The sequence below is a fragment of the Motacilla alba genome, chromosome 4 (genome assembly GCF_015832195.1).
Source record: "Motacilla alba alba isolate MOTALB_02 chromosome 4, Motacilla_alba_V1.0_pri, whole genome shotgun sequence".
Classification (NCBI taxonomy): Eukaryota; Metazoa; Chordata; class Aves; order Passeriformes; family Motacillidae; genus Motacilla; species Motacilla alba.
In genome coordinates, this window is record NC_052019.1 from 49178940 (window position 1) to 49206637 (window position 27698).

General features: G+C 41.5%; 1 protein-coding gene across 1 annotated transcript; it reads right to left on the reverse strand.

The window, feature by feature from the left end:
- Positions 1 to 807: 807 nt before the first annotated feature.
- LOC119700739 (microsomal triglyceride transfer protein) lies at positions 808 to 27698 on the reverse strand. The gene is made up of 18 exons (XM_038136309.1): positions 27516 to 27698; positions 23054 to 23241; positions 22345 to 22488; positions 20230 to 20337; positions 19370 to 19486; positions 18182 to 18321; positions 17223 to 17373; positions 13777 to 13934; positions 12734 to 12902; positions 12046 to 12153; positions 10931 to 11143; positions 9701 to 9912; positions 8998 to 9095; positions 8775 to 8896; positions 7772 to 7999; positions 3869 to 3993; positions 3353 to 3523; positions 808 to 2447 (listed from the first exon to the last, which is right to left on the reverse strand). The coding sequence occupies exons 1-18, from the start codon at positions 27574 to 27576 to the stop codon at positions 2279 to 2281; spliced, it is 2682 nt and encodes an 893-aa protein (XP_037992237.1). The 5' UTR covers positions 27577 to 27698; the 3' UTR covers positions 808 to 2278.

Sequence of the window (27698 nt, forward strand, 5' to 3'; positions counted from 1 at the left end):
TGCCGTGCCGGGGGGTATCCACGAAGACACGTATCCCTTCTGAAGGAGCAGTGGGGGTCTCAGGGGCTCTGTTTAAGTGTCAAAGCTGTGGAAGGTCCACAACTGCCCTTCACTTGCTGGTTCTTCAATTTGACACAATTGAAGGGGTAAGCCTTGCTGGTAAGGCGCAAGGATTGCTGATATCAGACAAAGATCTTACAGATATAAATTGCATTATCTAAAACCTTTTTATTCTGATTTTGGGTGGTAAATTGATACGCAAGCCTGGCAGAGTGGGGCTGAGGTGTCATCTGTTGATATCTCAACTCTTTCCAAGAAAAAGCAGCTATTTCATTGTCCACCTTCTGTATTTAGGGTGTCAGGTCACTGAAGGAGGAGACTGACTCTTGCTAGGTGAGTGAGTAAGTAGCTCTGCTCTTATTATTGTTTTGTGTGACACAAAGAGCAAGTACGAGTAACAAATGCAAAAGCTTGTCTTCAGTTTGTTCCTGAAACAGCAGTGGAGGTATCAGAGTGTCTACAGCAGGGAGCAGACTGAGGGGATGCTGAGGGCAGAACTGACACTGAGGAGGAGTGCCTGAGTCTTTCCTCTCCTCTGGGCAGAGGGCTTGGGCAGGTACCTCCTGCCCGTGGTGCCTCCAGCTGGAGGTCTCCTGATTAGAGAGGGAGCTGAGGACAAATGCCAATTTAACTTATTGCTTCATATTATGAAGGTGAGTAAAATGAGTCCTCTTACCCCAATCAACAGCATTCCTTCCCCAGGAAGAGGCTTTCCCTACCCAGAAAGTAACAGACAATAAGACTGGAAACAATTTCTTCACACTGTATTTTTACCTGTTTTATTTAGGCTTTGACTAGAAATGTGCCAGCATTTTCAGGAAAGACAACAAGCAGACCATTTCATCCCACTGACAGTTTGATTTTTGCAGATTTCTGCACTCTTAGTTTTTCACAACACAAAAGAATTTGGATTTTTTCCTTAATCTTGTAATAAATTTTTTTCATGACAATTTATGAGTTTTTCCTGCCTGCTTTTGGGTTTGGGTTTTTAAAAAATAAAACAATTCTTCTTAGCTTTTTATTTTACTTTTTTTTGTGAACAGCACTTGCCCATCTTGTCCTATAAAAATTAAATCAGATGGATCAGAGATCAGTTGAGCTGGGATGGGTATATTCTTTTTTAATCTGCAATGCTGATGTAAAACTTTTTTTTTTTTTCCCACAGATCCTATGAAGACACTGCTTGAAGTAATTTTAATCAGAGGACTTGTCTGAGTAGTGATTATTTTTTGCATTGGAATATAAGCCTAACTTAACTAGAAAAAAAATGTTCTGGCTCAGCACAGGCTTTGCTAGACTGTGCATCCAAAATCTATTTCTTTCAAGATCCTTTCCTTCTTCATAGTTCAGAATTGCCTTAGTGCATGCTCATTTTTTGAAATGTACCTGCCTTGATTACACACAGGGAGACAAAATTTTAGGAGGCAACCTTGATGAGCTGCCAATATTGGCTTAACTCTGCTCCTGCTTCTGGTAGCTACAGAAATTACACCATTGATTTCAATGAGAACAGAATTAAGGCAACTGTAAGTTCCTTCTGGAAACAAAACCCCCACACTGCTAATCAGTTGTATTTAACTACAGCAGTTAATAAAAAAAAAAAAAAAACTCCAAAAGATAAATAATAATAATCAAGTTCTGCCTGCTTAAAAAACCCCACACAATTCTTTAAAATAATGTAAAACAAGATCTGGATTTTTTTTGTGAACAGGCAATACTGAGTAAGCAGGAACCCATGGTCCTATCTGGATGTTAATTGTACTTGAATATTTGAATGGGGATCGGTCATAGGCCTAAAACACCTAAATACTTTAAAATACATTTATAAATAATCATTCTTTATACATCATAACTGTTCTTTCCACACATCAAAAACACAGACTTTTGTATTCCCCAAGAAAAAAAAAAATTAAGGATTACTTTTGCTTTTGGCACAAAAAAGTAAAAATGAAGAACAAGCACCACCCTTATGGGAGTGCATGAAACGCTACCAAATTGGTCCTTATTTGCCTTAGGGCTTTTTTTTTTTACAAAAGTTTTAAATATAGGTTAATATGTAAACACTGTGCACACACTGAGAGTTTGATCCTGGCCCGTTGAAATCAATGGCAAATTTCCCATTAACTGCAGCAGTGCAAGGTCAAGCTCCACGCTGGTAAGGTGTGTGCAGGCCTAAGTCATTGAGGGATTCAGGAAAGCGGGACCCCGGGGGCTGCTTTCAAAACCAGCTGCCGGCAGAGTCAGACTTTGCGCCGAACACCTTCTTGCACATGTTGGAGTTTTCCTGGTGGAGGGGGTATTCATTCCCTGCCAGCGTGGCTGCCTTCCCCCTCCTGGCGGTGTAGCGCCTGCCGGAGGGCAGGCTCTCGTACTTGGTCATGTGAGTCCTGCAAAGACACAGCACCGGGCTCTGGCATCAGCAGGGCTAGGCAGAGCTTGCACCCTGTTACCAACACCTTGCACACAGGCCAGGTGGCCCTTCCACAGTGAGCAGACATATTCAGCAGATGTTTCAGTAGCTGCAGAATAGCAGACACGGTTTTCTTAGGATTTCCTGAAGATTCTCAATGTCTTTAAATCCTCTCAGGTTTTTAACCATCTTTTGGATGAGAAAAACCTGAATGGAAATCTGGCACAGGCTCTACAAATGTTATCTTCCTTAGGTCCTAGCAAATAGGGATTAGGAGAGAGCAGTAAACCCAATAAAGGCAATTTAATTGCTATTCTTTGGCTACTGAAGAGCATCTTTTAAACCCTATTACACGGTTGTTTAGTTTTAAGGAAAACTGGTGCCTTAATAAAGTATGATAGAACACAATGGCTGCAGGAGCACCAGACCAGGTACTTTTGTTGACATGAGTAAATAGCAGATGATGACGAGAGCTTTCCACTTCAGCTCATGTATGGCTTTGCACTTCCTTTCTCAATAGTGTAATGGAGAACTACTGCTGGCAAAGCCTGAGGTCACCATCACAACTGACTGCACACAAGAGCACTACTGTCCTGCCACTTAAGTTAGTTCACTTGCAAAATCAAATTTTAAAATAGGACTGAAGTGCACATTCAGAGCTGATCAGTTGTGATCTTCAGAAAGGTTATTTCTGAATCTCAGGGGTGAGGGACAGGGAGGAACAGGTTAGCAGAGAGGTCAGTGTGCGTAACAGCCTGCACTGCACCTGGTCATGTTAGGCTGGAATTTGGCCTCAGTGGTTAATCTCGTGTCTGTGAAAACCAAAAGTTCCAGCACCTGGCTGGAAAGACACTTCAGAAAGTGTGTGCTCTTAGTTCTTACCTGAACGGAGAATCCACTCTATCCATCTGCATGCAGACCAAAAATGGGTACTGTGAAAACTGCACCGTGGAGATGAAGTCTAGAGCTGTTTCTGTTTCCAAAGTGGTTTCCATACCAGTTTTTACAAAGAAGGAATCCACCTCGGTGTTACCAGCTATAAACATGGCTACCCTACAAAAAAATTAGGCATTACAATTATATCAAAACACATCAAAAAAGAGGAAATTGAATTACAAACAGTCCTACCATACATACATAAAAACTGCCCTCAAAAGAGCCTGTTCTTCACATAAAGGTATGTAAATTGACACGAGACCAGTGGAAACTGGTATTATGCAGGTGAAAAGAGAAGTACAGACATTCTCCCATGCACATAACTATTTAATTCTATTTATTTAATTGCTTAATTCTAACTAATCTGCAAGGTCTTTTATATTTAAATTTGTGTCATTGGTGCTAACTTGGCTCAGAAGCCTGAGCTGTCTACAGCTACTGTGTGTGCTGGGAGTATCTCACCGGTTCTTGACGTTGGTTTTGGATTCCCGGTACCACAGGCTGAACTCCATCCCTCCGGAGATGTCGATGGCCAGTCCACCCATGAACTCCGCACTGGCTGTGGGCCCAGACTGCAGCTGGATTTCCTGGAGCCATGGCAAAGCACAGGTTACTGACTGCAGACCTCTGAGGTTTCCTTATTCCCTTTGGTCCTGCACTCACACCACTTGCCATTTTGCAGGAACAAAAAGGAATAGAGGGATTTTCTGAAAGGATAGACAAAACATCCTGATGCGCCTCCCTCCCTCAAAAATGGGATGAAGTTACAGCAAGGCACCTTGCATCCTTCCCCTCTCCCTGTGTGCCAGCTGGCATAATTTCTGCACTGAGTGTCACTGCAGGGAATATCATGTCTCCAAGAGCTACCACACAAGCCTCACGGAGGCTGTGACAGCAGTCCAGCTAAAGCAGATTGAACTCCTTGCTGGAAGCCCAGCACAGGTGCAGTGCAGTGTGACCAGCACCCTGAGCAGGTCTGTACTGGCAGTAGGATGCTGCCACTTGTGCAGCATCATAAACCCACCATATGTCAGGAATTATGTCTTCAGGGGCTGGGTGGCCAAACACATCAGCTAATGCACCTTAATTCACATGAAATGCATTTTCTATCAAATATCAAATGTGCTCATGGCTTCATGAAACCTGTAAGGCTGGACTGGAAACACATCCATAAAGTCAATTTCGGAAGTGGTAATATAGCTCAGGGTCATGGCAGTTCATTCCTTTTAAGGTTTGACACACAGCCAAGATTTCAAGGTTCACCCAGCTTGGCAATCCAACTCTCTTTATATAGTTGTCCTGCTTCCCTAAGAACTAGTGGATTAATTCACCATTTTAAAAGAAACATAATTTGGGAAAAGCTTCTTTTGTTTATGTGCCTCACATACAGGACACCTTCTCCAGTCTCACAGATGGTTTTCTCCCTCCTCTTAGATTTCTGTGCCTGTGGTATTCTCAGCACCTGTAATGTTGCAGTCCTTTATAGGACACGTGGGAATATGAATTTCCTGCCCCTTTTTGATGTCCAGGCACCCTGGAAGTTTCTATTCTCTTCTTAGCTATTCAGTAGTCCAGTGGCTCCAACTAATGCTGTCCCAAGATTTAAGAAAGAAGCAAGCAGAGTCAGTCAAGCTTCCTAGTCCCTATAGCAAGGAGCAACATCAGGGAAGCTTTTGTTCAGAACATTAAAGTTATCTGGCTGTAATCGAAGACTCGGATAATTATGGTAGCTGTACATGGTTACTTCACCTTTTAGGGTAAGTTAATTATCCTTGAAATTATTTCCTTGACAGAACCAGCTTGGCAGAGCCATCTTGGCAGTCAGTTGCTGCTAAAGTGGGCTTGAGATTTAAAGAATGCAGTGGGCTGGCTGTGGCTTATAAATCCAGCATGACCCCAGCAAGTGTGGTCATATGATGCTCTGATTTCTTATTTTCACCCAAGTTAAAATCATGGGTTGAATTTGAAATATTCCTGAAATCAAAGGGAGTTTTTATACTGATTGCAATGGAGCATAAAATACTTCCCTTGTTGGTCTGTTTAGGTGCGGACATAAAACTTGTTTTACTTTGTTTTTAATTGGGACTGGATTGGTGGGTAGCTGCTAATGAGTGAGGAGGTAACAGTATACATGCTGGCAGAGATATGTACACACAATCAGAGGAGCAGATATTTTTAGATGTATTGTCAAATTGCACCCAAGAATATTAAAGTAGGCTGGGTTTACAAAGGCTGCGAGGTTCAAGACTTAAATGCTACCTAGAATTAAGCTGTATTTGTCACTGAAACCAGCAGAGAAGTTAAGGAGCACTTGTCTTGTGTTTTACTAGCTCATCTATTTCCTTATTTATAGCTCAGCCCTGTCCCTCGTCTCATGTGCAAATCCAATCCAGGCTGATGGGAGGTGTAAATCACAGGAACCCAGCCTCCTAAGGAGAAGTATTTTCCTTTGCTTTCCTATTTTAAGCTTTGTGTCTCATTTGCAGTGGAAAATGTGACCCAAAAGATCAGAATCAGTCATTTGTTACTGTATAAAATGCTGAAATGTGCCATGTTTCAATAAGAAAGTGTCTTTATGTACTGCACTGTAATGCAACCTTACTGTAATGCAATGCAGAGATGGCTGCAACAAGCACTTCTCTGGGGACTGGCCACCTTCCACTGAGGTCTGGCTTTCAAGTGGCTTCTCTGACCTATCAATACAGTATTTAATTTCTCTGGGCTCCTGGCAGGTGTGTTGCCTAGGAGAACTATTAACACTGCTGAACTTTAATGCAGGTGACTTAGGAGTCTCAAAAACAGTTTTATGAGAGCTGTTTATTTTCTAGCAGGAATATAACTTCTGGGTTATTCTTAGCCCTCAAACCACACTGTGGCCACATGGAAGTGCCAAAACCATGTTGATGTGCTGTTCATTTGGAGTGTAGCTTTAAGACCATTCTTAGAAAGATGGGCTGTGCTTAAAAGGCAGCTCAGCCTGAAGCTGTGTTCAACAGTGTTTTAAATCATTCCTGCCCTTGTGGGGTGTGGAGGTAAGACATTGATGCCAAGGCTTCCAAAAAGGCAGTGACTGACTGAAAACACTGCACCCTGATATTGTTAAAAATGGCACACAGTCCCAGCCCTGGCTGCCCCAGACTTTTGAGAGGTTCTCCAAAGGCAAGGAGTGGAGAATTTGCTGGCGGGCAGAGCTCTAGGGTTGCCCAGCCAGCTGATTCAGCCAGAGTATGTCTGGAGCTTTGTGCATGCACAGCAGTTGGAAATATTTAGTTCTCTAAATGCTCCCTGTGCCCAGGACTAGACATGATTATCTTTCTCACCTCTGCGGTCTGTTTGTTAAATAGGTCACAGCAAAGTTTTTGCCCATAATCTGCGTGTGAACTGTAAAGCACTGTTGGAATGAGCTTTAGTTAGCCAATTTGGGCACTACTTGGGAAGCCCTCTGGACTTAAAATACCATTAGAAGGAGCTGAGCTGGGTTCTGGATGGGAAAACCTGTCATGCGCAGAGGGTGTTTCTGTGTAATTTTGAGCAGAGTGGATCATCTCATCATCTACTCCTGGCATTTTCTTTTGCTCAGAATTAAATGGGAAAAGCCAAAAGTAAAGTTTGAGGCTGCAGATGTTTTGTGAGCTGAGTACAGCTGTTAAATCCACAGGTTCTAAGGAGATCCCAGCTTGGGAAGAGCAAAGATATCAAACCAAGTGCTGACCCTGCACTTCGAGAGAGATGTCTAGATTCTTAGTCCTCCAGTAACACATTATGTAGCCAGTTATATTTATATGTGAATCTATTTAAGCACAAAATTAGCAAATCATTTGGGGTGACAGTTGCATAAAAATTGTGTAAGCCTCATTTTAATTCCTTGTTTTGCCTAGAAATGAACAGTTGAAATTTGGATCTCTTAGCATTGTTCTTTGAAGGATAGCTATCTGATTCATCCACATGAAAATTATTGCCTAACTAGACACAAGGTCCCTGGACAACTTGTGAAGAGAAAAACTTAGGCGGTCACATGAGACAAGACTGTATTACAAGAAAGTGTGGGAGGAGAGGTCATAGCTGAGAGCAATATGAGCTTTCAACAGGAAACTCAGATGGATTTGCTTTTGTTAAGTTTCTGGTTTGTTTTCTAGAATATCTGTTCTCATCTTTGTTCTAGGTTGCTTTTCATGTAATTTCATTCTGGTTTTTAATACCCATGACTTTTCTATTGCTCTCCTAGTAAAGGTAACCTGTGTAACACTGGTCAGGTTTATCAGCATTGAGAATAAAGAAAATAAGGTGTCCTACAATAGCAGGATGGGGGAGGAATCATCTGTACTTAAGAGACAGAAAAAGAAGCAAATAGTGTGCTGCTAGTACCTGTAAGAAATCTGTGAGGAGGACAAGTCCTTTCACCACATTCATGGGATCTCCAGTTGCTGAGAGCATTTTAGACATTAAATCACCATACCCTTGGAAAAATGTCACTGGCCTGAGCTGGAAACCAAACAGGATGGCTGACATGCCAGCAAAGGAGTCCAGGTTTTCCTCGCCTTCATCAGGAGTTGCAGCTATTATGGACTCCAGACCCTGAGCTTCGAGAACCACCTACGAAGGAACAGTGATACAGAATCAATGAGAAAATCCTGCCAGACTCAGACTATTAACAACACCACATATTTTCTTAATGTCTAAATGCCTAATGCTAATTTATGTAGTTGTAGTGGAAAAGGTATGAGATTAAGACTTAATGGAACTAGGAAGAGTACTCAGAAAAATGGAAAATAAAATAATCTCATGCCATGCTTTTGCCCTTCAGGTGCTGAGCAGAATTTACGCACATGCAGATCACTATCCTGAGACTAGTTTTCCTTCAAACACAGTTGCCTTTATTCATGTAACTATTTTTCAGAGACAGTTGGGAGGAAAAGCCAGAGATGTTCCCCTGCACAGTTTTTGTCCTGTGTAAATTTAGGAGAATTATAATACTGAAGATTCTTGCCAATATCAAGAAAATTCTAAAACACAGTCTTTGATTTGTACATTTGAGCTACTCCTTGAATTTCCATTTTGTGACATACCTGATTTGGGACCTGTTTTTACAAACTCACAAAGCTTTTATTGATTACATCAGATAAACAGCATAGGCTTTACACAGACACAGACCACAATGTATGATGAAGGACAAAACACTTGTTTTGTTTATGGCAAACATATGCCACAGTGTGGGGGTTTCCCCTGTTATTGGTTTTCCGCTGTTATTGGCTTGTTCTCTGCCCAGTGCAGCAAACCTTATGGTCTTAAGCATTAGCTGAATTGATTTAGAAGCTGTAAGAAAAGGACCACATACTGGCTAAGTTATTATGCACAGTGTGGCAGTTACCTGGATGGCATGAAGGTCAGTGCTTCTGTCAAAAACACGGATGTTCATGTTACTCCTCCGTAAAATGCCAGAGCCGGAGTAGAGGATGTCAAGGCTGTATGTGGATGACACATCAGGACCACCTTAATTGAAAAAGAAAGAAGGTACCTGTGACTACACTAGTGGATTAATGAAATGTTTGGGAATACAAAGAGGGTTCAAAAGCAGTTTCATGGTTACATACGTGTGATATATCCAGTGTAGGCAGAGGAAGAGCCCATCTTGGAGAAGCGATCGTAGTTATGGGCACGCATGTCCTTCAGAACTTGCCGAACTGTTTTGCTGTGGGATTTCAAAACAAACAAAACCACTGAGATACAGAAATGTTACAATACCAAATGTATTACTTTTGGGTAGAAAGATCAAATTTGAGAGAGGGTGAATTTCCCAGTAGGAAAGAGGGTCTTCAAAACCCTTACCTCTTCCCACTAAAAATCTGCCCTAACCAAGAGTGTTTCTTTCAAATTCAGGTACTCCCTGCAGTCATAGGAAGAAAGGCAAGCAAAGGTCTTGCTTGAAAATTAATGGTTTTGAGAAGAAGACATATATTGATTACTTTCATTCTCACACTGTGATGTTTAAAATTTTTCCACATCACTGCTTCTGAAAGTATAAAAGCAAGGAACCCATTGAGAGAAGTAAGATCAACAGAAGACATTTTTCACAGTAATGCAAGTCAGATGCCAAATTATTTTTTGTACTTGTGAAAATGTGAATAGCTATTCAAATAATTACATTGAAATTAAGGGATGTATTCTGAAATAACAATACAAGGGACATAAAAATAAGATATCCTTTTATACTCTCCTTAAGTTTTAGTAATTCATGAGAACCTGTGCGTTCTCTGTAAGGAAGGGCTGTGTTTATTTACACTGAACTTAATGTACCTTGAAGGCATTTCAAAGCGCAGTATATCTTGGATCATGGAGAGCATGTACTTGTTCATCTCCATAGGCAGCTCCCCAATGGAGAGCAGAATGTTTTTCACTTCCATGTAGGATGGGTTGCTGTTTAAGATGATGGCAGCTGCTGTGGTTCTCACTGTCTTTTCGTGGATTTTGCGAGTCTGGTGGTATATCCTGTTCATTGTTTCCTTCACCTGGTCAGGAAACACATTATTCACTCAGTGCTCATGCAGATGACTGGGCAAAGTACAGGTTGGAATCTCGTTTATAATATCAGCTTAAGTTAGCTTAGTTAGCTCCATAGCTAAGGCTAATACATAAGGATATATTTTCAGCATCATGTTTTTCATGGTCCTTTTGGAATGTTGAGACATGTATAGCTCAGTGACCACAAGGACAAGTGGGACATCTGTTATGTTCTCTCAGCCACAGACCAAATACAGCCTTACACACTGGTTTTCAAAGCAGGGCTGTAAATAAGTAGCAGCACTAAGAACAAATGTGGCAGTGGTAAGACAGAGATTTTCTTGACTGTTAAGGAAACATGTACTTTAAAAACCACGAATGTTATTATTTTAATTTTCTAGATAGTGCCTGTGGTGGTGTGTCCCTGAGAAGATTGTGACACGTCTTTGTTACAGGGGAGTCTGTGGAAAGCCATGCAGTCCCACTGAACGGCCTCCAACATGCTCATTGCAGAGCAGCACCCTGTCAGCCTCAATCCTGATGGCCAGCAGCAGCTATGAAATGGAATACAAGGTAATGCAGCAGAGGCAGGACCTCTCTTGTCCCACTGTTTTCTATGTCTTTTCCTATTCTTGGAAGCTGCAGGGTAAAATGCAGCTATTTCACCCTTCTCTTACTTCGTGCGCTCTCCCTATGTGAAAGCACAAGAAAGAACAGGGGCTGCACAGGTGCCCAAGTGCTCCCTCTGGCGAGCAGAGCCCGGTTTTCCCCGCAGACCGCATGCCAACTTTAGGCGGCTGTGTGTGACTCTGGAGCCGAGGGCTGACTAGCATGTGTCCACCAGTCCATTCCTTGCTTTCAGCATGTTGACTGCACCACACAGCTTGGTGCCATCAGCAAACTTACTGAGATTGGACTCAGCCTCACTGTCCATGTTGGTGATGACAAGAAATGAGCTCTGTTAATTTACCCTCTGTCTTTAATACAGTCTCCTTCACATCTTTTCTTGGCCAGTATAATTTTTACCTCTTTGGTGAGAAAAGAAGGATCGTATCTCTGCAAGGCAGTGGCAGCAAGGCTGCTGATGGGCCCTTCTCCTGACTCAGCATACTTCAGCAGCACTGGAATTGCTTCGGGAAGGAGCGCGTTCTTCAGTGCCAGCAGGTACATCTGCACGTTGTCGTCTTTATTGGCCTTCTCCAGTCTGTTTAGAATCAACCTTTTGGCTTCCATAACAGCCTAAGAAAATCAACAGCACATTAAACGGTGATCATAAACCTCCCTTTTTCCCCTTGCAGGAGTAGAAGGGGCAGGGCTGTGTTCTGGCATGTTTTTGTGGCACAGGGTTAGCAAAGGTTTCTTGTACATTGATGGCTTCCTTCAAGCATAACCAAAGTGACTGCAGCCACAATGACACCTGATCCAAAGTTTTATCACTTGCTAACTGCTCCTGACCTGATTCAGGGACTTCACAGGTCTTCCTTGTGGGGCCAAAAAGTCCCCACAAAAAAAGGCAAGGGAAGTGCTCTTCAGTGCCTCATAACGTAATGTTATAAAACTACGTGGCAATTAACAAGGGAGATTAAAAGGCCCTGTTCAGGTAATTAAAAGGGCTCTGTGTCTTTTCAGTGGTGTGCTGCAGTGCTGAACAGCACAGATCCAGCAGCCTTGTCTGATCATTCTCATCCTCTAACACCAGCATCTACTCAGTTCATGCTCAGAGTAAAATTCTTCCTCCTTCTCTGCACGTTCGGGGCACAGTTGAGTGCTTGAATCAATGAATTTCCTTCACAGAGGTGAAATAACCTAAGGTGACTGAAAATAATAAACAGATCCTGAATTTGCCAGTGTTTCTCTGAGGATATGCAAAGCTTTTGGACAAGGCAGCACAAGCACTGCTTCTGCTGACAGGTTCAGCCACAGAAATGGGAAGAGACAAGATTAAAGCCTAAATCTGACAAAGTAGAGGTCATTATTAAAAAAAAAATACAATCCTCTATCAAACATATGAGTTCATGGACTTATTTTAAGTGGGAGAATCTGCTTCCCATGTCTTTCATGCTCCCCCAGTAATGTCACCGGGGATCAGTCCCGTGTGTTGCAGACCAGAAATTGGGCAGCAGTGACCATCAGATACTCACTGGCAGCTTGCAGCCTTCCCTGTCACACAGCTTTCTAATGAGTGCTCCCATGACAATGACAAGAGTTTCTTTGATTTCTTGACTGGCGACATCTCCCTTGAACTTCTCCTGTCATGCAAAAGTAAAGCTGTTTAGTGTCTCAGTGTAAACATGACAAGCCACACTGCTATGGGTTCAACAGGCTCCCTCATTTTCTGTCAACATTAATGCAATGCAAGGGCAGTGATTACCATGATGGCCTGGGCTCAGGCTAAGCACAGCACAGCTCTATCATTACATATATATTACATAAAATAACTCAGTGCCATTTTCACCTTCAGTTACATTCAGTGTCTCGAGCAGATTCATTTGGGAAAAAAAAAAAGGAATTTACATTTCTTATTAAAGGACTTCCATAAGGCAACAATGAAACAATCCTCAAATTATTTTCCTAACATTCAGCATTATGTTTCTTTTTCAAGTAATGGATTTTGGTAATATTTTACAAAGTAAATAAACTTTCAGTCTGGACCTAGGAATGTTTGTTTTTGCAGGCTCTATGTTAATAGTACACTTATAGGAAATCCTGGAAGGCATAAAGAAAGGAAAATTAGAAACAGCAACAGTTGTTTCTTCTTCTCTTCGCCTTTGACTGGGACAAGGCATCAGAGTATTAGCTCTGTTGTATTTGTTTTGTCCTTGGACTTACAGTTAATGATTTCAGGAGTGTTTCACTAGGGTGAGAAGCAAATCCACAGGCATACAGGAACCGCTCCTGCAGGATAAAAGTGCTTGCATCCTTAAAGTCAAGAAACTCCAGTACTGCCTCCAGCGATTCTGGGGTCTGAGCTGAGGTTACAGCATCCACTACCTGTGGACTACAAAGAAGTGCAAATTAAATGAACATATTGCAATGAGCCAGTCAATACTGAAAAGACATGGTTGCATACTGAGAGAAAGAAGCTAATGTACTGAAATAGCTCTTCACTGCAAGTAAGAGAATGTTTTACTCTTGTTGGAAAAAGTGTCCCTGAACTTTCACAAAGAACCAAAGAAAATGGTACACAAACTTGTATCTATGGACAATATTTGAATTTATGCAAATAAGGGACCAAAAAAAGTTTAAAAACCCAACAACTATCACAAGTGTACTAAAGTTTACAGGAAAAGGTTGCAGTTATAAAGAAGTGTTTTAGTACTGTATGCACAATGACACATAGAGAAAAGGCTTCCGTGCTACCTGAGTGACTCTCAGGTTTAGCTCCACTGCTAACAACTGCTACAATTTATTTGAAAGATCCCAACCATATGACTGAGAAATGCATTTGAACTCTCAAGTTTCAGTGTGCATGGTGTTCACAACCAAACTTTAATACTAGGACAATTCCCAGGCATCAATGTCCCCCTTCTTTGTTGTATTTCCTATTGAAGGAAACAAATGGGAAGTCAAGAACAACTTATAAGGTGTTTCAGAACAACCATTTGGTTTGAGAACCTTTGGCTAAACTACAAAGCATGTTGGCCTTGCACTGTAGATACAACCCTGGTGGCTGAAGGATGTGCTGAAAATGTATTATATTACAAGAACAAACATAACTTTAAAAAAAAAATCCTTTTCCTGTAGACAGTACTGAACACTGGGTTTGCATTGCCAGGACATCATCAGTAGAATTCAATCTCTTTGTATGCAATTTGCCCTTCTGCATTTGTCAGTAACTTAAACCTTTTAAAAGCTTATTCACGGTAACTTACAGAAATTCTTTATTTTCACTTTTAATAATTTTTAGTATCTCCTCCTTCGTAGCTTTTCTGATGTTCTGAATGAAGGACAAAAAGCTTTTTGCTGCTTCAGGTTTGGAAAGTTTGTCAGGATGCATTTGTTCTCTGATGTTCTTCCAGTGCTCAGAAAGCTGCAAAACAATTCATATTATGTCAAATCTCTCAGATTATAGTTTCAGTTCTCAAATGTAGACCAGCTGTTGCGCAAAGTAGCTGAAATCCAACAGACTGATGATCCTTTAGCTCAGTATTAGGTAATTTATGATATCCCAGCACAAATATCTTAGAAATCTTTCTATAGCTGTCTCTCTTCCAACTCTTTATTATTTTCCTGATGTATACATGACCTTAACTGCAATATCATTTGGAACAATAAAATCTATTTATACTGTAACTGGAATAAAGTGAATTCTCTTCTCTGGCAAATTTACTGTGCTTTCGGTGAATATGGTGTTTGCCTTATGTTCCCATTTTTTCGTAAGTAGATTTTTTTTAAGGGAGATACACAATTCCCAATTTACAGATTGATCATGTTTTTTGAGAAGATGGTAATTTTGGATTAGTATAGAACAGGATTAAATGTCCGAGAAGTTATTCTCATTTTTTATTCATAAACTTTCATACAAAGGGATTTGTAGCTATTGTACAAAATGAAAGGTAAGATGGTGGTTGCTGTATTTATTTCCACATCACATTTTTTACCTGAACGAGCCAACATGGTAGCAAAGCACCCATATCTGTCCTTGCAGATACACTCCCATAAGAAACTGGTGCCAGTATTTTGACCTTTCTTCTCTCCCTCGCCTTTGCCTCTGTTATCTCAAGTTATCGAGAACATTCCTTGGTGAAAACTCAGCTGTTCTTTGCAGCAGTCTTTACTGCAGTTTCCCTGAGTGGGAAATAACAGTAGCACCCATCTGACCTTCACTAAAATAGTTCCCCTCTGTGGATTTTGTGTTGGGCAATAGCACTTGAACCTGCTGGCAATTAGAAGTATCATTCATCAGTACAGAGTGCAACTTCTATTGACTGTAACAAACAATAATTAGGCAACAATGATTGAGACATAGGATATTTCCTGAGGATTAATGACCAGCTGGGAGGAGCTCATGTTCTGAGGCACAGATGGGTCTTTTAACCTCAACTGGTAATTAGTGCTTAGCACCAAGGTCAGTGTTGCTATTATTAACTGAAATTGGATAAATATATAGGTCACTTTTTATTCCCCCTGTTAAAGTTGCACCACAGTCCAGCAAAAAAAAAACCCTCTAACCTCACTACTCCTATATTTTCTCCTGCGCAGAGCCCAGCTGTGTGGGCTGCTCTTAGTCAGTTTGGCCCATACCCTAAAGACAAGCAAGGTGGGAGATGCAAGCTGGAGCCATCTCAAGAAAAAGAGAGTGGAGACCAAGCCTTCCTTTTGGGGGGTGCTCAGGAGCAGATGCCATCTCCTGCAGTGACCATGGCATTAAAAACACTGTTCACAGTTGACTTTTCTGAGGGCCCTCATTTTCCTGATGTGAATGTCAGGCAGTTTGGATTTAATACCCCAAACATTCAGGCACAAGATTCACACACTTCCACATGGCAATTCAGCGTGGACACGGACCTGTGTTTCTCTGACAGAGAGATCAGAGCAGAGGTCTTGTGGGCAATCTTGGAAAACTCCAGCCAAACCAAGAGGTTCTAAACTGAGCAGGAGTTGGTTTTGAATGTCAGTGCATGACAGCTGTTTACCAATGTACAAAGGGTGGCTGCACAAGACAGAACAAACCCACCTCATCTTCAGAAGGGGCAAGAATCCTTCCCCATATGAACCATGAGCATAAAAGAGTATAAGATACATGAGCTCTTCTGAAAAGAGCATGATTTATGTTGTCTAAACACAGAAATCTAGGTCTGATTTTAAGTGCAAACATTTGCCATAACCTTAGAGAAGCTAGTGCTGCCATCTGAAAAATGATGGTAGTAATGGTTACTTTATCAAATTCATAAAGATAGAGATAAGACCTGTTACAATTTAAAAAGGGCTTTGAGAATGTAAAACTCTAAGACATAGCATGTCAGCAGGGCATTAATGTATACTATGAAATATAAGTACCATATGCTATGTTGCTGCTTTGGATACAGTGTTCTGTTTATAGAGCCCATCTTTTCATAGCAGTTACTGAAAAATACAGTGAGAAAGCAGAACTTCATTCTCCTCGTGCCATTAGGTTTATAATGACATAGCTCAGTCCCCAGGCAGTGCTCTGGAATTATACCCCGTGTTTGTTATCTTGGTCTGAAAATTATAACAGTTATGACAAACTCAGTCCCAAGTGACAAATTGGTCAGCACAAACCCCAACAGACAGAGTCAGGAAAAAACCACCTGTCCCTACTCTGTTTAGGATGCCTCGATATTCCCTGCTCAGAACTGCCCCAGCACACGTGCAGCATCATTTCTATATTCCCCAAACATGTAGTTTTGGTCTTCCCTGTGGCTCAACAAGCATTAGACAAGAAAAATTATTGCAGTATAATGCTACTTCAAAATAATTAGCAAAAGTTCCAATACAGGAACATATTTGTGCTCATAAGGAGTATCTCTGGAGGACTAAAATTATGTGTGCTGAATAGAAACTATATCTTGCTTATCAGCACTGGAGAATAATGATCCTTAAATTAATGTTCCCATTCATTCCTCAATGGTAATAGCATTAATACTGTTTGCTCACAGTCACTGTAGGAATCTATTTAGTTTATGATGAACCTCATTAGTAAAACAAAAGATGATGCATTTACAGTGCCATGCTCTTAGCCTTCAGATGTCTTAAATATTAAAAAAAAAGGCTTTTTTTTTTTTCCCAGGGAAAAATGAGAACATTATTGGACTCCCCGAGAATACTAAAGCCCCATTTTATACTTGTAAAATACCTATAAAATCCTTTAAACAAAAGACTTCCTCAGGGTCAGGTAGTAAGAAGAGGTTAAATATAGTACCAACAAATGCTTAGCCTGCCTGAGGAATGGCTAATGAACTTGAATTCCTAGGAACAGTTTGGCGCCTCCGTGACAAAACTGTTTACAAACACCAGTCAGCAATCTTAAAATTAATTTTCCACCCAGAGGAAATAAGGTGAACCCAGCCCAAGGCTGGCAAGGTGAGATAAAACAACAGGGTGTTGTATTTTCTAGTGATCTGGAGAAATACTGCAATCTTTAAGAGAGCAAAAAAGGTTGGTACTTTTAGTGGTAGATCTTACAACACTCTTGTGGGGTGAGCACCATTGCAACACTTCCATCCTCCCTACTCCAGGGTGCACTTTATATTGCTATGCTGGACCTGTCCTAATTCTGCTTGGACAGAAAATTTGCTTTCACACTTGTCCTGCTCAGCTAAGCAACCCAATGTCCAATGAACCTGTGTTTACTTACTGAAGGGCACTTTTTGCATTCGGATTTCACTGGCTCTGCTTCGAGGGGCATGGCTGCATAATTGGGGTCCAAGGTCTTGATCACACCAGCGACTTGCTTTGCAGCGATCAGTCCCGTCCCAGCTTGGACTGACTTCAGTTCCAGCCTCTGCCTGTACATCCACACAGTGAGGACACCATTAGAGCCCAACCATCAGCACAGAGGTGCAGAAATCACAAGAAGAAGAAACAAAAAACCCCTCCACAGACAAAAAAAAAAGTAGAATGCAGACTTACTGAAGTTTTATTTTAAAATGTTCAGAACATGGCAAGTCTGTGGGGTTTTTAAGGTAACAGAAGTTACCAGCAAAATTACTGCTAGAGTTATGTGCAATAAAATACCTATATGAGAGACTTTCTAAAGCACAGATTTATAACACTTAATAAACAGCCTTCAGTATTCACATACATTCTGAAATGTTTCATATATTCATTCTTAAAAGATCTGGAAAGTGAAATTTTTGAATGTCTCCACACTTTCAGTGCTTTGGAGTCTGGAGTCTAACACAGATCTAGGTTTCACAGTTGTTTCCTTTCTATGCAGTAGATTTTATTTTCTGTACTTCCAAACTCTCACATGCTAAAAATGGAAATCCATCAGAAGTATTTCTTGAGAAATGAGAAGACAGAACACCTATAGCATTAATGGGTAGATTAAAAGGGTTTGGCCAATTTCTGCTGTTTCCTGTTAACTTCTTATGAATGCCATTATTTATTTTTTACAATGTGGTAGAACCCTTAATCAAAGTTGGACCTGGTACCTTGCACAGTTGGATCTGTATATGGATAAAAAAAAGAGACCTAAATCCTTACCTGGAGAGTTCACAGCCTTAGATCTCAATTCTATAAGACCTACACATGTAACCTGACTTGAATCACTAGTCCTGCTAGCATCAATGACAGGCCAGTTGCCCAACTTACTTTGAAACTATTTTGGCACCTGTTTTTCGTCGGTAATTCAGAACGAAAACGAAATTTTCTTCTGCCTTAATGGATTTAATGAAACCATCTTCCAGCACATAAACTGTAGCAGATGTGGCTTTTGTACTGACATCCAAGATCTGAAAATAATTTAAAAAAAAAACAGAAAGAGGACTATTCAACAAACAACAAAATAGGAAAAGAGCTCGCTGTTCCAAATAAGTGCAAGACTTGTAATGAAGTAAAGCCATATGAGGAACGTGCATACAGGCTGGCATCTCAAATCAAGCCTATGAACCAGATTTTCACGTATTCCCTCTGCCGTAAGTAGCCACTCACTTCTACACCATGTGCTTCAAATTCAGTATGCACCAGGGTAAAAGACATTAGGAGCAGGGCAGGAAGTTACGGAGCACGCTGCAACCGAGAAAACACCCCGTACTACATTTAGTTTAAGATATGCCTTAAATAAGACAAGAATATTTTCCAGAGAAATGTCTTGTAAATGAGATTGTCATGTTCACACTCAGATCAAACAAGGTGGCTAGCTTTGCTTCTTGTTTTGTAAACAAGATGATGTCTTTGTGGTAAGTGTGAAACCTGGGAACCCAGTCACAGTGTTAAGGCAGTTTATTAAGAGAGTGTGTGGTGTCTTTGTACTTCTCTGAGCTGAGAAAGGTCAGTTTCTGATGTGGAGAACCCCAGTGCCTTCAGCACTGCCAGCAGTGCAGTGTCCAGCCTGCCCTCAGCAGTGACTACTTAGAAAGACATTTACTAACAGTGGAGAACCACCAGGGCTGTAGTGAGGCCTCAGTTACCTCTATAGCACATCTCCTGTATTACACCTGTGCATTAGGGAAGCCTTTGACCTTCCAGGCAAGCCTGACCAGGCTCCATTCAGGAGTCAGCACCTTGCCTGGCATTTACAGCAGGTGGGGAAAAGGTTACTATTATCACTATGACTGTGTCTGTATCAGCTGAGCCGAAGTGGTTTACACCACACGAGAATCCATTCCCTCTGCTCTCCTTGGGAACTACATATGACATTTGGGCTAGTAAAACTACAAAATTTACACACAGAATTTGCTTCCTCTAATGCTAGAAGGACTTCTTAGAAGATGAGTAGTAGCTGCTAAGAATATATTTTAAATGGGAAGAACAGATTTTATTTTGTTAAAGAAATCATACCCGGTTGTGGCTGGTAAATCTTTTCTTTTCTATTTCACAGGAGTCCAGGTCTTTTATTTTAGTCACTTGATCTTGTCGCACATGGTAAGTAGTATCGCATTTCCCAGAAATGTCCACCTTGGAAAAGAGAGTTAGGTTAGGACAGTTTCTTGAATTTGTCTTTGGGACCTCCCAACACCTTCCAAAGATGAAGCATTTTCTCCACTGTTGGAATCCTGTACCTTAGATGCTGCACTGCTTGAGTTTATTTAACAGTTTTGAGGATGTCAGTGGTTCTAACTATCTGCTTTGGATTGGCAGGGGTACTGTTCATTAGGTGGCTAGGAAGAAAAGTAACAATGGCTGTTTAATCAAAATAATTAGGAAATGCCAGGCATCTCCATACTATACTCACAAATTTGAGTTAAATTCAAGCTTTGTTCAAGGGGACTGGTTTAGAAATTTAACAATGGAAGGCAACTGAAATGGATGCAGGTAAATCAGTGCTGACTTTGTGCGAGTACTCGGATTTAGAATGGGACACCACTGAATTGAATTTAGGAATCAACCAACTTTATTCAGCAGTAGAATCACTTTTATAGTGACCTGGTTTAAGGTGGTTTATTACCAAATTGTGCTAAATTTATAAAGGCATTTTAAATCAAATGGATTGCACTACTTCTTTATGCTAATTGCAGTGATTTGACTTGTGTCACCAAATATTCAGAAGACTGTCTTTATGTCCCTAACCTCATATGTTACCAAGGGACTGATTTCTATCACAGGTCACACTATCTGAAGTCAGCAGGAGCCACAGGTCTGCCTTCCAGAGCAGATCAGGCTCTGCCTGTTCCTCAGGTGATGATAATCTTGCACCATACCTCACGGGAAGAGCCAGAGTGCAGCTGTAGCTGAAAAAGGCTAGCCAGACCTCTCTTAATGTTCTGAGTAAAACCAGGCTCATTTTGGTATGAGTAGAAGGTTTTGACCTGTAGGAATGAAAAAAAAAGTATATAAAAACCATTCAAGGTGTATAACAAATCTGGTTAAATGAGAAAGGAATAGTGAGGATCCACTCTAGCAAAAATTCCTTTGCTTTTTTTTTCATTAGGAAGTTGAATTTGGATCTGTTATTTGCTTATTTTGAGCAAACTGTGGAGGCTGCAGGGCCTGACAATAACAGTACAAACACATTTTGGCCTTCAGCTGAACCTAAGTACAATTTCAGTGCAGTGAGCATCTCTCTTCTGGAATTAGAGAAAATTTAGATGGGAATTGGGAAACTTTTCATACTTTCACAGGCGACTCATTTTTCTGCATAATCCTCAGGTAATCGCTCCCCACAGGGGCATAATATCTGTTGCACTTTAATCACAGGTTACAAAAACTCAGGGTGAATCATAGATAAATCACAGATAAAATTACTTCAATGACGTGTCAAACATATCACAACCTTTGCACTTCATGGTTCAACTATTGTGCTTGAGCCTCTCCTCTGGTAACAAGACTTTGCACCTCCACTTTGCATTCAAGGTGCTCTAAAAGTGCCCCTTTATCTGGAACTGTAAGTACAATCAGTGTGTTATCTTGGGGTAACCCTGAAAAGTGAAATTACTGTACCAGGGATGAAATTGTCATACCACAAAGAAATCATAAAAGGAGCATATAGACCCTACTACCTGAGAAAAAGCCCAAGTTTTTAATATTACATCTTAGCCTTAGCATGTGAAAGTGTGCAATGGATGAGGAGTATATGCATTCCAACTGTGTTCTTCTGGTACCTCTGTTCTCATGTAGGGATGTGTACAGTTCACAGCCAGCGCTGCCCTGTTTCTTTTTATGTTGTGTAAAACTGATGACAAGGCTGAGTCTGAAAGTTACTGAGCAGGTCTGATAGCAGCTGCAATTCAGCAGGCTGAGCTGTGGCCAGGGTATGTGCTCAGTACCTATTTACAGCAGGAGGTAAAGATCCTGCTGGGATAGAGTGTCACAGCCCTCACTGTGCTCTGCAGACGGGAAAAGGGAGCGTGACCTTCAACCTTCCTCCTTTCTCACAGCCCCTCCTGCCCCACCTGCTGAGCATTGCTTGGGCAGCAGAGGGGAAAATGGGGCTCTTGGCCCAATGCCACAAGCAAAAGGAGGGTGAAGGACCAGGGGCAGGAGGCAGGAGCAGCCATGGCTCCAGCCTCACCACTCCTTGGCCACAAGAGTAGGCTGAGTACAAGGGCAGCTCTCATAAGCAGCCCTGCAGGGGAAAAGAGAGTGGGATGGATGTACTTGAATCCCCTTCTCAGAGAAATGGGGACACTGAGAGCTACAAATGGACACGGGTGCTCCTGTGCTGGGACAGCGCTTTGGTGCTCTCTCAAGGTGGGATATAAAACCCAGGCACGTGTTGAGACACATCTGCTCTCTGACCCTTCTCTTCTGATTTTTGGAGACAGTCTTCCAGTGGGGGAAAAACATGTAAGGCTGTAGCTCTTTCAGCATCAAGCTCATTAACTTGGCACCATTGAAACTGCAGGTGACACAGAAGTAAATAAGAAAACCGAAGAGCTGGGAAAAGCAATCCTGGTAAAATACTTGATAAGGGTTTAAAGTCATTAACACTGTTCCTCACAGACTCAACAGAATATCCCTCATGACAAATTGTATCTCCTTTTCTGCCTTCAGATGTTGGACAAAATCCTGCCCTTGCCGAAGTCAATAGCACAAATCCCACACAGCAATTGTGCATATATCCACATATGTACCTATCTTTGTGGACAGTCTGCTCTTTACTTCCCCATTGTGTGGTGTTCTCAACACACAATAGACTTGGGCTAGAAGGTAAATTACAGTCTGTTCTCAACTACTGTATTTCACACAGAATGATAGGCCACAATGCCTTATTAAAAACACTGAGTGAATAGTCAACTGGTAAATTCTTCAAGTCTGTTACAAAAGATATGTGTCATGTTTCCTTAGGAACTGAATTTTAAAAGACAGACTCTTACCTTTCCACGGACTAGCTCAACCATTATGGGCCTCTGTAAAGCCTCCAGATGCTCTTTCCCGATGATCTTCTCGGTGCTTTTTCCTTTGAAGATGTTTTTAGCATCTGGACGTTCATTCACATTTTCAACCTGAACATCTTTCATCTAGTAAAGTAAAAGCAGAGAAAGTTAATGTAGAGAGCAGTGTAGAATTGGCCTGGAGTAGACTAGATAGAGTAAATCACATAATAAATGCTCTTTATTTCTGCATTTCTGGTTCTGATTATTAATCTTCCATGATTACTATGTCAAAGTTTACAAAAGAAGCCAGCGCTCTCCACTGGGAAAATAAGTCCCAGAAAATGTCACCAGAAAGCTAAGTACCAAACCCAGTTTCTATTTAGAAATATTTGCAGCCACAACTGAGGACAACATACTGCCCCTCAGGTAAGGGCTTGCACACCAGTTGCTTGAAGCTATAGGTGCTGTGTGAAGCAATTTCTAAATACAGAAGATATTCTGAAGTGCTGGCTTATGATGTTAGATAGATACCTGTGAAATCTTATTCTATAGGAATTAGATCATCAAAGCAGCTGGGTTTAGTTGATGAGACTGGAGAATAAAAGGTTTAGCTCTTGTTCTGAAAGTGAGTTCTCTGAGATTAGATCAGCAGCTAGGTAAGTGCAGAGAAGATTGTGTATGTTTTAAGTTGTCTGATGGCAATAATTACCGTAATTTTGACCAGCTGGTCATCATCATTGTCAGGATTTCTCCATAGGAGGTTGACATCCACACCAGAAGAAATCCGATATCCTGCACTTTTCTGCAGTGATGCTTTCACCCGATCAACATAGACTTCAGCTGAGTAAGCAAACTTATATAGCTTGTCATTATTTAGGCTTGGCCCAGTAGTGTGCCCTGTTTGAAAAGCAAAAACAAACAGCATTTTAGAATTTACTAACTCTCATAATCTATCATTTTCTCTAACCAACCTTTAGAAAAAATAAAAATTTAATTACAAGCAAAATATTTATGGGACTGATCCTGCTACTCTTGATTACAGAGGCTGTCTCACTGAAGCAGCTGGGGTTTTTTGTGATTAAGTCGACATTGATCGTACATATTTAAGAATGGTGACAAAATCCTTTGTTCTAGGTCTTTAAGACTGTCAGATTCTTTTCTTCAGCTATGTTAGCATTACAAATTAATCCAGAATTAATTGCAACTCAAAATACTGTTAATAATCATGCAATTTGTGTGCTTAGCAATGTGAAATGCACTGATGTGATTTGTTGGACCCAAATAATACTCTGCATCTCTCACACATTTATTGGGAGTCTTCCCATTGAGACTTGCCCAAGGGTGACATTGATGTGACGAAAACATTAGAATGTATTTTTTAGATAGAATAATTAAGCTCTTGTTCTTTCAACTAAATAATTGTCCCCATAGCTGTGTCTCTGTTCTTAATTTATATATTTTAAGCAATGTAAAAGGGAAGAGAAGGGAAAATAAGCTGTCTGTACACTTAATTCTCTTAACATACTCAAAGCAAACACACACAGAGTGACCTTAGGTGCTATCTGTAAGCAGCACAGCACCAGCCTCACCCACCCAAATGCTGCACCACTGAATGTACTGGAAATTTCTTCATGGAGTTCAGGAGGTACAGAGCAGAAACAAGTTCACAGCAGAGTTAATCTAAGAAACACAAAGTGCAGTCCTCAAGGAGATGCATCTCAGTCTTACGACAAGTGCAGGGAAGGGCAGGGGAAAGAAGAAAAATCTCTCACAACATCTCAGAAAAATTCTTAAGCATGCTGTAATGGAATCAGTGTCTTCATAGTCCCCTGCAGAGATTCATCAGGCTATCCTGATTTATGTTTTATCCCTCTGTTTTATCTGACTCATTTAAACAAATTTTGAATCACTGCATTGATAGAAAGGAAAATCAGTCTTATTTCACTTTAATATTTTAAAGCCCATTTAGGTGGGTGCACAGGGTAGTTCCATCATGGCTGGATGGATACATTCTGCAGTCCTTAAAGAGTCCAAAAATCCTGCTTCATTGAGATTTTGCTCACATTGTTCCCCTGTTCACCCAGATACCATGCCAGTGGATTAAGGTCAGCTTCAAAGAACCTTTCCCTGAGCAAAATGGACACTCCAGCAAGTTTAATCCGCAAGTTGTGTAAACTGGCAAAGTTACAAAACTAAACAGACTTTATGCCAGCTGGGGATGTGGTGCAGCAAGTCTGGTGATCCCAGTGGGCTCAGCATGTTCACACGTGAGAGGCCAAAGCTGTAACTATTGATTTTTTCCCAGGGAGGTTGAAGGATTCATATTGGCACAATGAGGCTTGTCTAGTTTTTCATGTCTTGTGTGTCTGTTTCAAAATAAAGTCACCAAGAGGCATATAACCCTTCCTGGAGGTTTACTGTGAATTTCCTAGCCAATTTCCTTCCCCAATTCCCAGCTTTGAAGCTACCTTACCCTCGAGAGCAGAGGGTGCTCAGTGCCTGCTCAGAGGTAGCTGCGCCTTTCAGGGACACCCCAGCTTCCCTGCAGTCCCTTAGAGCCAGTTGCTTCCTGGTTCAAAATGTCCTTCATTTGCAGCAGAAACTGCAGTGCAAAGGACATAGTATTGGCTGAGATTTTAGGAATACTATCCCCTAAGCGCATTCTAAACACAGTCCCATCTAAAGGAAAAAAAGTAGGGGAATAGCTCAGAGACAAGTCTCTTATTAGTTAAGGTGCATGTTGTGGTGTTGCTCCCTTGCTATCCTCATCTAAAAGCACCTTTCACCTACCCTCTTCCTTTCCCCACAGCTGAACACATACATGGTTTTATTCTTCTTTTGTAAGAGTTCCTTCCCTCCTCCTCCCTTTTAGCATTTGCTTGTACCCACATATAATAGAGCTGTTCCACCCTAAAGGAAACAGAGGAGTAAATGATGCAGGAGCTTCTTGCAAGTGTCATGGAAGAAATGAATAATTGCCAAGTATTCCTGGGAGCTAGAAGAACATGAGGCTTTGAAAGCTTTCACCACTTCACACACAGAAAACACTGCAGGAGCCAGGACAGAAGACACCTTTAGTTGCCAGACTTGGAAAGGGTAGGCCAAGAGTGAATGATGGTAAGAGAAGCAGCAGGGATGAGGCAGTATTGAAAGCAGCCCCAAAGAGTTTGCACTTATCCCTGTGGAAATGGGGAACCCAAGAGAGAAAACTGAATAGCGTGGTCAGGCTGAGAGGCAAGGGGGATCTTGACAGATGACAGACAGAGGCACAGGGTCACTGACCAGAACCAGTACTCAAAACAACACAACTCAATTTTCATGGCAACTTCCATGAAGAAAACACCAGTACTATTTTGAAAGGAATATTGCAACACCTTTCTGATAGAAACTCGTCTTAATAGAAAGTCACCCTTCTAGAAGCTCCTTCCTTTGTATTCAGCACAGCACTGGAATCCTTGCTGCCTGTGCAGCCATTGACATTTCAGCTGATGGCAAGTGTCCCACCGCCTGAGAAGGGAGGAGAGACGGACACACAGACTGCCACCAGCCCAGCCAAGCTCTCTGGGGGTCAGAAGTGCTGCTTCCAAGGTAGAGTGCATAACACATAGTTTGACTAGTAATGTTAAGTGTCTGTCATTAAGGGTAACATGCCAAGACTATAATTAAATCATGATACTGTATAATACAGAAGGTTACACTGCATGAGTAGAGACAGCTGTCAAGTCCTGTGCCTTTTATTAATACATATGGCATGCACAGCATGTGTGTCTCTAACTACTTGCTAGCTCTACCTTCATAAATCATATTTGCCACTATCTCTGACACCAGATAGCTTTAAAAAGCAAACCCCATCCGCTTATTTGAAAACATTTTTCAAGTGGAACTGCAGTAGGAAAGTTTTACATGTGCTGACCTAACTGAATTGAATAGAATAATGTTTCAATATTTCCAAAAGGCAGTGTGGCCTGATGAAAAGGTAAAACACTAATCCTGATCCCAGCTCTCACACTGAGGCCCTAAGTGGCCTTTGGGCCAGTAATTTAGCTCTCAATCTCTCTGCACAAGAGAGAGAGGAAATCTGGCAGAGCTGAAGGGATGACTAAATAAAGGGAAAATGCTTGCTCAGTATCCTGGGGAATGTGACAAGCAAATATTACTTCACATCAAGAAGCTTTGCTTAATTGATATTAAGGGGAAACTGGGAAGACCAGACACCAGAAATGTGGCACATTGGTACCTAGCCATAAACTGAATATGACAGTCTCATGAAATAAAATCACAGGTAAAGGCACTGCTTGCAAATTTCTCTCCTTTATAACTCTTGTAATGAGGCTGTATAGAGGCAGGGAAGAAGGAAGGTTGCTGCTCTGTGCTTACACAGTGTCCTGGATTCCCTGCAGGAAGCAGGAGGTGGCATTCACAAGAGCATCTCTACAGCCTTTTTAACAGCTTAGCCCAGGATGGCATGGTCCCCCTGCTTTCCCTCATGATGAAGACATCCTCATTAAACTAAAAACTCAGCTTATGTAAGAAGGTTGCTGCTCCTCTAAATTTAATGCGAAGTTGTACATGAAGAGTCACTACTACAGAACACCTCTTGCTTCATACGTTGGCACTGCTGAGGCAGACAGTCTCCAAGATTTCATACCCTTGACTTTGTCAGGACACCTGAGTGAAGCTCTGCTCACAGGATTTCTGCAGACATCCAGATTTTCAAGACTTAATACAGAGCAACGTTCTCATGAAATTAACAGGATGCTTCTTACTGACTTCAGTGGTAGCTGAGTCAACTGCTCAGAAGCTGAAACCTGGACAGCCCTGAGCACTTCCTGGCTCTGCTCCACGGAGCACTCCATGTGTTTAACTTCTGAGCGTGTGAAAAGTCCCTTTGAAGTCAGTGCCCCCACAGTATGTCCTGATTAAGCAAGTTCAAGATCTCTGATCTCCTGGTCACACCACTGGCCCTGTGCACTTGAAAACATCATCTCCTCCATCACCTCTGCTGAGAGGAATGCCACGAGCACTTAAACCTAGCTAGTAAATGCATCTTGTATTACTCAAGCATGTCTGAGTAAAGCTGATAATTTTTGAGGCAAAACAGAAATCTGAATACACACACTGGTTTTGCCTCTGTTGAGGCAGAAGCTGAACCAAGCCCAGTACAGACCTACCTTTCACAGAGGCTGAGTAGGTGGAAATGATGCAAAGGAACAGCACGGTAAGAAGAATCATGCTGGACTCTGCCGAGCTCCTGACTGCAGCATGAAGTGTGAGAACCTCCAAGAAGTGAGCTGAGAGTGGAGCTTGCAGAGAGAGCCACAGGCTTGGCCACACTGTTTATCTACATGTAGTAA